We start from the raw sequence: 10,772 nt of genomic DNA, 5'->3' as shown, positions 1-10,772 counted from the left end.
GGATTAAAAGATTGCAGATGTTGTTCCATTATTCAAGAAAGGGGAGTAGAGATACCCCAGGAAAGGGAGTAGAGATAGCCCAGAAAACCAGTGCGTCTTAATTCAGTGGTTGGTAAGTTGATGGAGAAGATCCTGAGAGGCAAGATTTATGAACATTTGGAGAGGCATAATGTGATTAGGAATAGTCAGCACGGCTTTGTCAAAGGCAGGTCGTGCATTATGAGCCTGATTTTAATTTTTTGAGGATGTGACTAAACACATTGATGAAGGAACTGCAGTAGATGTAGTGTATACGGAAAGGCATTTGACAAGGTACCCCATGCAAGGTTTATTGAGAAAGTAAGGAGGCATGTGACCCAAGGGGACATTGCTTTGTGGATCCAGAACTGGCTTGCCTACAGAAGGCAAAGAGTAGTTGTAGATGGGTCATATTGTGCATGGAGTTCAGTGACGTGTGGTGTGCCTTAGGGCAGGGGTCCCCAACCTTTTTTGCACTGCGGACCGGTTTAATATTGACAATATTCTTGCGGACCCGCCGACCAGAGGGTTTCCAACGGAGAAGAGTAGCAGTCAAGTACGTTGTCTTTACCCGAAAAAGACTACAATGACCATGAAGCCTTGCGCGGGCACCAGTACACATGCGTGTCGTGACCTGCCGATTTTCTTTCCCCTGCAAATCCTTTTTGGCGATTCTGTTCATTGGGGGGGTGTTAATCACGACCGGAATATAGGTGATAGAAACATAGAAACATAGAAAATAGGTGTACACTCAATTTCGTTTCTAAAAGAGTTTATCTAACGAATTTAATATTAAACACACAGCGCATATTTTCCTCGCATGAATATAGTGATAAGTCAATTATCAGGGGAGCTTGAAGTAAGTGTTGAACGAACGTCCAGTGGGAGTGGCAGAAACAGGTTCGATGTTATCATTTGAAGAAAAATTGTACAGGTATATGGACAGGAAAGTAATGGAGGGTTATGGGCTGAGTGCAGGTTGGCGGCACTAGGTGAGAGTAGCGTTCAGCATGGACTAGAAGGGCAGAGATGGCCTGTTTCCGTGCTGTAATTGTTATATGGTTATATAAGCAAGTCAATAGCATCATAACATTTTAAGTAACGTTTGGATATTAAACACACAGCGCATATTTTCCCCATATGAACATATAAAATTAGTGTAACACACCAGTATCGCTGAATCAGTGGGAGCCCTGGGCTTCTTTTCCTATAACAACATGGTCCTATGGAGGGGTGATGGGAGACAGCGATACTCGAAGGGGGTTCCTTATGTCCAGTCTATTCCGCAATTTAGTTTTCCTTGCATTCATTGCAGAAAGCTCCGCTTCGCAGAAAAATGATGGGAATGGAAGCAACGTTTTCAGTGCTTTCGTGGCTATCTCAGGATATTTAGCCTTGACTTTGATCCAGAATGCCGACAGAGATGTTATGTCAAACATACTTTTCAGCCTGCCGTCATTTGCAAGCTCGAGGACTTGATCTCTTTCCCGCGCTGACATGGATGACGCGCGGGTAATGACCTCGCATGCATAATGGCTCTACAGTGGCCATGAACGGGAATGAGGAAAGGTCCAGCTGAGTCCTATCGCCAAATCATATCATTTCCTCCCGGCCCGGCGGTTGGAGACCGCTACCTTAGGGATCTGTTTTGGGACCCCTGCTCTTCGTGATTTTTATAAATGACCTGGATGAGGAAGTGGAGGGATGGGTTAGTAAATATGCTCATGACACATAGGTTGAGGGTGTTGTCGATAGTGTAGAGGGCTCTCGGAGGTTGCAGCGGGGCATTGATAGGCTGCTAAACTGGGGTGAGAAGTGTCAAATGGAGTTCAACCCAGATAAGTGTGAGGTGGTTCATTTTGGTAGGTCAAATATGATGGCAGAATATAGTATTAATGGTAAGACTCTTGGCTGTGTGGAGGATCAGAGGGATCTTGGGGTCTGAGTCCATAGGACCCTCAAAGCTGCTGTGCAGGTTGACTCTGTGGTTAAGAAGGCATATAGAGCAGTGGCCTTCATCAACCCTACTATTGAGTTTAAGAGCCGAGAGGTAATGTTGTACCTATATAGGACCCTGGTCAGACCCCACTTGGAGTACTGTGCTCAGTTCTGGTTCCCTCACTACAGGAAGGATGTGGAAACCATAGAAAGGGTGCAGAGGAGATTTACAAGGATATTGCCTGGATTGGGGAGCATGCCTTATGAGAATAGCTTAAGTGAACTTGGCCTTTTCTCCTTGGAGCAGCGGAGGATGAGAGGTGACCTGATAGAGGTGTGTAGATAATGAGAGGCATTGATCATGTGGATAGTCAGGGGCCTTTTCCCAGGGCTGGTGTGGCTAGCACGAGAGGGCACAGTTTTAAGGTGCTTGGAAGTAGGTACAGAGGAGATTTCAGGAGTAAGTTTTTTACGCAGAGAGTGGTGAGTGCACGGAATGGGCTGCCAGCGACGGTGGTGGAAGTGGATACGATAGGGTCTTTTAAGAGACTCCTGGACAGGTACATGGAGCTCAAAAAAATAGAGGAATACAGAGGTGATCTCTCAGGTAAGGGCATGTTCAGCCCGGCTTTATTGGCTGAATGACCTGTATTGTGCTGGAGGTTTACTATATTTCTGGAGCTGAGTAGGTTAAAATATTGACACAACAGTGTGGGCTGAAGGACCTGTACTGTGTTGTAGAGTTCGATGTTCCATGTGTCATGGTGTGCCAGTGAATGAGTGGGAAGGCTTTGGCTAAACAGCCAGAGGTACAGATAAGAAGAGGGAAACTCCTTTGTTTTAGTGCAGAGTATTTAGGAAGGAATTCTCCTCCTGTCAGATGTGAGAATTCAGGTTACCTGACTGTTTCCCTAATGACTACGTCTGTGGGAAATGCACCCAACTTCAGCGCCTGACTGATCGGGTCATGGAGATGCAGTTGGGTGTAATTAGCATCATCCGGGAAGCTAAAGATTTTATAGATGAGGATTTTGAAGAGATGGTCACACCCGGACAGCAGATGGGTGACCATCAGTAGAGATGAGGGGATTAGGAAGTCAGTGCAGGGTTCCCCTGTGGCCATTCCCGCTTCCAGCAATCCCCTCATCTCATCACAAGACATTTTACAATGCCCAATTAAACTGCCAACTGGTACTCCTTTGGACTGTGGGAGGAAACCAGAGCACCCGGAGGAAACGCACGTGGTCACGGGGAGAACGTACAAACTCCTTACAGGCAGTGGTGGGAATTGAACCCGGGTCACTGGTAATGTAAAGAGTTGTGTGAACCACTGTGCTACCTTGCTGTCCCCTGGGTATTAGCCACTTCCTGGGAAAAAGTCTCTGGTTGTTCACACGATCTATGCCTCTTACCACCTTGTACCCCTCTATCAAGTCACCTCTCATCCTCCTTCACTCCAAATTGAAAAGCCCGAGCTCACTCAGTGGAGTTTGATGAGAGATCAATCCAGGCAGCATCCTGATAAATCTCCTCTGTCCCCTCCCTGAAACATCCACATCCTTCCTTCACTGATGGTTGCTGAGGGTGGAAGTGCAGATGGTGGTTGTGATTGGCAAGAAAGAGGATGGGGAACGTGAGCTGTACATTAACACTGAACATCGTTCTGTCCCTCAGTCACAGACTCCACACTCGGTGATCCGTGTGTAACCCACACCGTCCTGGATCAGCCCTGGAGGAGCACGAAATGTTCCAACACTGAGTGTACCGGTGGACAATTGATGGGTGATGGAAATCTTGAAATGGGATGGTACAGATTTAACAGGTAAAGTGAGGAGATAATCACTGAGAAACTGGACACAGAAGGGGAATGTAAACAGGGGAACAAGGGGTGTGTGAATGGGAAATGCAGGGAGACCGGGATCATCAGTGACTACACTGAGATAGGGAGTAAATACAGGGAGAGGAGAGATCCCACATTCTCGGGGTAGAGACAAAGGGGGAGGTACAACAGAGAGGGAATTCCCAGGATTGGGGTGTTATTGACCAGAGACAGGGTACAGACTGAGTGTAATTTCCCATGTCTCTCTGAGTGAATAAACTCCCTCAGATTAGGGACTGACTCTCTGGTTGTTGTTTCAGTTCCGGAGGATGGAAGATTCCTGAGTCGGTCATTCCACATTCTCGCTGCTCCGGGGAGCACTCAGGCTGGTTAAACGGTAGGGTCAGAGTTTACATCAGTGGGGCTCGGTTATTTTTGGGGAGGGTCAAACTGATAACCCGGATCTCTTCAGAGGGCCCGAGCATGGACACAGAACCCCATTTCCCTGAGAGGTCTCCCCACAGTCGCTCAGACCGCTCTACGGTCCTGTATCGTCATGGAGTCCGGTGGAGGAGTGCCAACTTCCTGGAGTTTGGTTACAGAACTGATCTGCCCACTGACCCCATTCTGGATACGACCCGGAGGAGTATCAACGACCCCAGACACATTTCAGTGGTGGGGCAATCTCCAGGGAGTTGGGGGAGTCTGCAGACATCATCGTTCACCAATTAGTGGGATAAATTAATGGTTGCCATGGTAACGTAGTGGTTAGTGCATCACAATTACAGCTCGGGGTGTCGGAGTTCAGAGTTCAATTTCAGCGTCATCTGTAAGGGGTCTCTGTCCACCCTCCCCATGGAATGCATGGGTTTTCCCCGGGTTCTCCGGTTTCCTCCCATGGTCCAAAGACGTACTGGGTGGGTTCATCAGTCACTGTAAATTGTCCCATGATGACGATCGGGTTAATTGGAGTTGTCGAGGGTTGTTGGGGTCTCATGGGTCAAAGGGTCAAAAAGTCCAACTCCACCCTTTCTCTCTAAATAAATCAGTGATTTTCTTTACTTAACATTCTCTTCAATTGTGGAGAAAATGTCTGGAAATATGAATAATCCTGGAATATACAGACCAGTCAGTCTCAGGTCATTGGTGGGGAAGCAAGTGGAGAGGATTTGTGATCATTTGGAAGATTGAGGGTGATTTAAGACAGTGAACCTTTCTTTGTGTGGGGCAAATTGTGACTTAGTAACTTGCTTGAGTATTTCGAGGGGTTGATAGAGGTGATTGATGAAGGTAGAGCTGTGGATATTGTCTTCAAAGACTTTAGAGCATAAATTTATAAGACAAAGGAGCAGTATTCAGCGATTTGGCCTTTGAGTCTGCAACACCATTCCATCATGGCTGATTCATTTTCCCTGTTAATCCCATTCTAATGTCTTCTCCCTGTAACATTTGACACTCTCATGATTTAAGAACCCGTCAACCTCAGTTTTAAATATAACCAGTGACGTGGCTTCCACGGCCGTCTGTGGCAATGAATTCCACAGATTCACTACCCTCTGGCTAAAGAAATTCGTCCCATCTCTAATCTTGAGGGAGACTTTTGTGTTGTGAGGCCCTCTGGTCCCAGACTCCCCCAGTGTAGGAAATTTCCTCTCCATGTCCACTCTATCTAGGCCTTTCAATATTCGATAGGTTTCAATGAGATCCCCCAGACGTTTGACAAGGTCCCTCATGGGAGGCTCATTCAGAAGATTAAGGTGCTGCTGTGGGGAGGGTGGGGTGGAGAGGGAGAGGGCAGCAGCTCAGTGTTGACTGAGGCTGGACCGGACCGTGGGTTGTGAACCACTGATTTACAGTGGGTCCTGATTCACATTCCCCACTGTACTGTGGGACTGGGTACATTTTACAGTGTTAAAAAATCTCATTCCAGGTCCCCATCCCAACGTGGGAGCGGGGGAGGTGACCAGGACCGTCTGCTTCACCGGGCCTCAATACACCTGTTACTGGAGACGGGAGATCAAGGTGAAAAACTGCTCCGGTTACTTTGTGTATTGGCTGTGGAACGCACCCTCAAGCAATGCTGTGTACTGTACAGGTAGGTCACCGTTCCCCAGTGACACAGTAGTGTGGTAGTTGTGGGGAAATTCTGGGATGTCCTGAGTCACCAACACACACCACGGGCTGAGTTTTCCAGTCGGCTGCCCTGCCCGTGGTCTGTGATCACCTTTCCCGTATCCCCCTTCACACCTGCCCAGTCTGACCTGAGACAGAGATCATAGAACACAGAACAGTACAGCACAGCACAGGCCCTTCAGCCCACAGTGTTGTGTCAGCTGCCGGGAGAGTGTCTACCCATCCCCTGGAGTGAGGGAGAGTGAGACTGACAGGGAATGGAGGGAGCAGTGGTGAGAGTGAGGTGGGGGAAGTGATGTACTGTACCAAGTGTAGAGGAAGATGGAGGGAGATCGAGGGGAGAGGAAGATAGGGAGAGACTAAGGAGAGACCGAGGCAGGGAGAGGCCGATGGGAGGGGGACACAGTGAGAGGCGGTGGGGTGGTGGAGGCAGTGATAGACTGAGGGGAGGGGGAGGCATTGCAAGGCCGAGGCTGGGGGAGTTAGGGAGATGGTGACAGGGAGGGGCGGAGGGGATGGGGAGACGGGGAGGGGCAGAGGAGACGGTGAGATAGGGAGCGCCCGAGGGGAAGGGGAGATAGGAAGATGAGGGGAGGGAGAGAAAGGGAGAATCCGAGGGGAGAGGGAGGTGTGGGAGAGGCTGAGGGGATGCGAGTCAGGTAGAGACTGAGGTGAGGGGGAGACAGGGAGTGGGCGAGGGGATGGGGAGATGGGGAGGGGCCGAGGTGAGGGGTGCACAGGGAGAAGCCTATCAGTGATAGGCCGAGAGTAGGAGGAGGCAGGGAGAGGCTGAGGTAGGAGGAGACAGTCTGAGGCCGAAGTGAGGGGGAGACGGTGATAGGCCGAGATGAGGGCGAGGCATTGCAAGGCCGAGGGGAAGGGGGAAACGGTGAGAGGCTGACAGGGAGTGGCCGAGGTGGGGGGGAGATTAAGACAGTCAGTGTCCGAGGGGAGGAGGAGAGGGAAACAGTGAGGGGGGAGACAGGGAGAGGCCGAGGGGAGGGAGCCAGTGAGAGACCGAGAGGAGGGGGTGACAGGGGAGGCCGAGGGGAGCGGGAGACAGGGAGAGTCTGAGGTGTGGGGAAGAAAGGAAGGGGCAGAGGGGAGGGGGGAAGGTGGGGAGAGGCCGAGGGGAGGGGCCGAGAGGATGGTGAGGTACGGAGCAGCCGTGGGGACTGGGAGACAGGTGTCGTGTCCTTTGTATTAATACGTATCATGGGTTTCTAATAATGAAACATATTCTGGAAGAATAGAACTTTTATTTACAACAACAACGAAATCACATGGGTCTTACAGTGCCATGCTTCTCGCTGTTTCTCGATCTTTCTCAGATTATTGCACACGCTCAGAACTCTCTCCAATCACGTTCTTACACGTGATATCACCACATCTTCCTTTCCTTGAAAAGAAAATAATTAGCAACATTGATCAAAACAAATGCATAATCTAACATGTCTCTATCAGTCTCTCTGGGGGTTTACAAACACGAGTAGACCTTATAAGTGGTTCACACAGTTCTTGTGTTTCGTTGTTATTTCCATGTTTTGTCTGGTCTCTTAACTGAAGCTCTGAAGTTGGCTCTTTCTTGAGGTGTTTGTGATTTCTTCTTCACACTGCTTCTTCTGTTTGGACCATGTATGATCTGGGTTGTACTTCAAGTACTGTAACTTTCTTAATTCCTTCCACTTCCATTTGTAATGAAATATGAATCTCCTTCATCTAATTCATTCATTAACTGTGTAATCTCTTTTTTATGCTGAGACTTCATCATTTCAATAAAATTTCTCAATTCCTTCACTTGTGATTTCACTTCTTCAATTGGATCCTGATACATGTCACTCCTTGGCTTCAGATCAGTATTGTACTGTACCAGCAAGTTTGGCCTCTGTCCTCCTGCAGAGGTGAGATTGTGATGGAATGCATGGCCCACTGATGCATGTGCGTTACTTCCAGAGGGCAAAATTGCAACTCCTGGTTTTGATGGCAATACTTTGTCAGATGCTGATAACAAAGGGATGGGTCTGAGAGCTTTCTTTGACTTCTTTTACTTTTGCCACGCTGGAATCAAATTCTGTTCTCTTGCTCTTTCATCAAGTCACTGTCTAGGACAAGGCTGTTTTCACCAAATTCAGTCTCTCACAGGCAGATAAACCCAGTATTGACTGTACATTCCTTGGCACCACCACAAATGAAAGCGTGTACACAATATTTTTATGTGATTATTTTGCCACACATTCCTTTAACTGGAATATCTGCACCTGAATACCCAGTCACTTTTATATTTGTCTTATGTAACTTTGGTCTTCGCTTTAATGCATTAAACTCAGTTTCTGCAAGAACATTTACCTGAGCTCGGGTATCAAGTTTAAGCAGAATATTGTTTTGGTTCACTTGCAATGCAATAGTCCAGTCATTCTTACTTTGTTTGTTTTCACAAAGAACATATATATAAAACTCTTCGCGTTCATTTTCAAGCACTGCATTTACTTGCTTTATTTTCTTTCTACTTCTGCAACAGCATATGCACATTTTCCCATACGCTGGACACTGTTTTGGTCATTGCTACCGCCCTCAGCGATCACATAGCTTTTTAAAATCTCAGATAAGGTCTTTCTCTCTGTTGGTTTTGTTGTCGTTTTATTATTTCTAATATGTTCGCGTTTCAATAAAGCATCTACCTTGCTCTCAGTGGAAAGCTCTTTAGCCTGTGACGTCAAGGTTTCCGAAGCTCTGCAGAGCATCAAAGCTTTTTCCAAATTTAAATCTTGTTTCTTAACAGTCTTTCTCTCAGACCATTATCCAGGATGCCACAAACAATTCTGTCTTTAACGAGAGATTCTGTCAGCTCTCCAAACTCGCATGTTTTACTGTGGTGTCTCAAGTCCATAACAAATAGATCAATTGTTTGACCAGCTCTCTGCTGACAAACAAACTGTGAGGCAGCCTTCGCATGTGTGTGTCTCTCTCTCTCTCTTTAAAAGTACAGTTCATAGGGATAATTCAGTATCCCGTCACACGTCATATTACGCTTTGGTATACAAAATGCTTCAAGTTTGTCCATTATCGCTTTTAGATTCAAATTATCTCCATTTTCAAAAGTAAAGTGGTTATATACCTCAATTGTGTCGTCACGTATTACGTGGAGTAGAATCGCAGCTTTCGTTTTTTCTGGTTTTTTATCTGCTCCGATCGCTGATAAATAAATTTCAAAACGTTGTTTAAATTTTCCCCAGTTCTCAGCTACATTCTCCGACAAATGAAGTGTCAGTGGCAGTTGCAGCCCTTCCATTAGTAAAACTGTTAGCAAACACCAAAACAGTGAGAACTCTTTTTTCTGATCATCTTCGATTCTCCCATAGTAAACATATTATTTTTCCAGACTGAATTTTGACACTATGTTGTGTCCTTTATATTAATACGTACCGTGGGTTTCTATTAATGAAACATATTCTGGAAGAATAGAACTTAATTACAACAGCAACAAAACCACGTGTGTCTTACAGTGCCATGCTTCTCGCTGTTTCTCGATCTTTCTCAGATTATTGCGCACGCTCAGAACTCTTTCCGATCACGTTCTTACACATGATATCACCACAACAGGGAGCGCCCAAGGTGTGGCGAAGAAAGGGAGGGGGAGGCGGGGAGAGTCCAAGGGGAGAGGGAAACAGTGAGAGGCCGAGGGGAGGGAGAGACGGAATGGGTGATAGGGAGAGACTGAGAGTAGAGGGGAGCGGGTGACGGAGAGGCCAAGGGGAGTGGGAGTGATGGAGAGGCCGGGGAGGGAGAGCCGGTGAGAGTCCGAGGGGAAGGGGAGGCGGGGAGAGGCCGGGGAGGGAGAGCCGGTGAGAGTCCGAGGGGAAGAGGGTGCGGGGAGAGGCCGGGGAGGGAGAGCCGGTGAGAGTCCGAGGGGAAGGGGAGGCGGGGAGAGGCCGAGGGGAAAGGGAGTGAGGGGGCGCCCAAGGTGTGGAGAAGAAATAGAGGCGCAGAAGGTAGGGGGAGGCGGGGAGAGTCCGAGGGTAGGGGGAGGCCAAGCAGAGGGGGAGAGGGAAACAGTGAGAGGCCCGGGAGGTGGGGAGAGGCCAAGGGGTGGGAGACAGGGAGAGGCTGAGATGATGGGGAGATGGGGAGTGCCCGAGGTGTGGGGGAGAAAGGGAGGGGCGAAGGGGAGGGGGAGTCGGGGAGAGGCTGAGGGGAGGGGGAGAGTGAAACAGTGAGAGGCCGAGGTGATTGGGACACAGGGAGAGGTTGAGGTGATGGGCAGGCGGGGAGTGGCAGAGGGTAGTGGGAGTGATGTTGAGAAGCCGAGGGGAGGGAGAGATAGGGAGTGGGTGACAGGGAGAGGCCGAGGGGAGCCGGCGACGGAGAGAGCGAGGCGAGAAGAAGAGGCCAAGGGGAGCGGCTCACAGGGAGAAGCCAAGTGAGGGGGAGTGACGGAGAGGCTGAGGTGAGTGGGAGTGAGGGAGGGGCCAAGAGGAGGGGCAGACAAGGAGAGGCCGAGGGGATGGGGAGACGGGGAGAGATTAGTGAAAGGGACACTCCAACTGGAGGGAAGGAAGGAGAGACAGGAGAGTGATTCAGACAGAGAGAGGGACACGTGACAAGATGGATTTGGCAGAAAAGGGTTGGAGGTATTAAACAGGAAAGTAGAGGGGAGTATGTGTATTTCAAAAAGGAGATTTGACCAGGAATTAAGCGTCTGCTCCCTGCCACTCAGTTCCTTCCTGATCTGACGTAGGACTTACACACTGTTTCTTCTTATTCAGTCGGACACAACTCCAGAATCCCCAGGATCAGAGAGTCTGGCTTTGACCACCACCCCAACAGGGTCTGCGAGCTCCAGTACAGATTCCCAGTCAGACACAGC

The 10,772-nt window shown here is 48.7% G+C and overlaps 1 protein-coding gene across 2 annotated transcripts in view; it reads left to right on the top strand.

Annotated features, from left to right (window-relative positions):
• Positions 1–3,644: 3,644 nt before the first annotated feature.
• Positions 3,645–10,772, top strand: part of LOC134339938 (mucin-5AC-like) — a 49,848-nt gene continuing 42,720 nt past the window's right edge. For both annotated transcript variants that reach the window (XM_063036727.1, XM_063036726.1), the window contains exons 1-3: positions 3,645–3,778; positions 4,096–4,172; positions 5,706–5,870. In XM_063036727.1, the coding sequence (XP_062892797.1) occupies positions 3,735–3,778; positions 4,096–4,172; positions 5,706–5,870 (286 nt within the window). In that variant the 5' untranslated portion in view covers positions 3,645–3,734. The remainder of the gene's footprint in view (positions 3,779–4,095; positions 4,173–5,705; positions 5,871–10,772) is intronic.

This window comes from Mobula hypostoma, chromosome 31 (assembly GCF_963921235.1).
Source record: "Mobula hypostoma chromosome 31, sMobHyp1.1, whole genome shotgun sequence".
Lineage (NCBI taxonomy): Eukaryota > Metazoa > Chordata > Chondrichthyes > Myliobatiformes > Myliobatidae > Mobula > Mobula hypostoma.
Note: the sequence above shows the minus strand (reverse complement) of the source record. Positions and strands in the feature narration are given on the sequence as shown.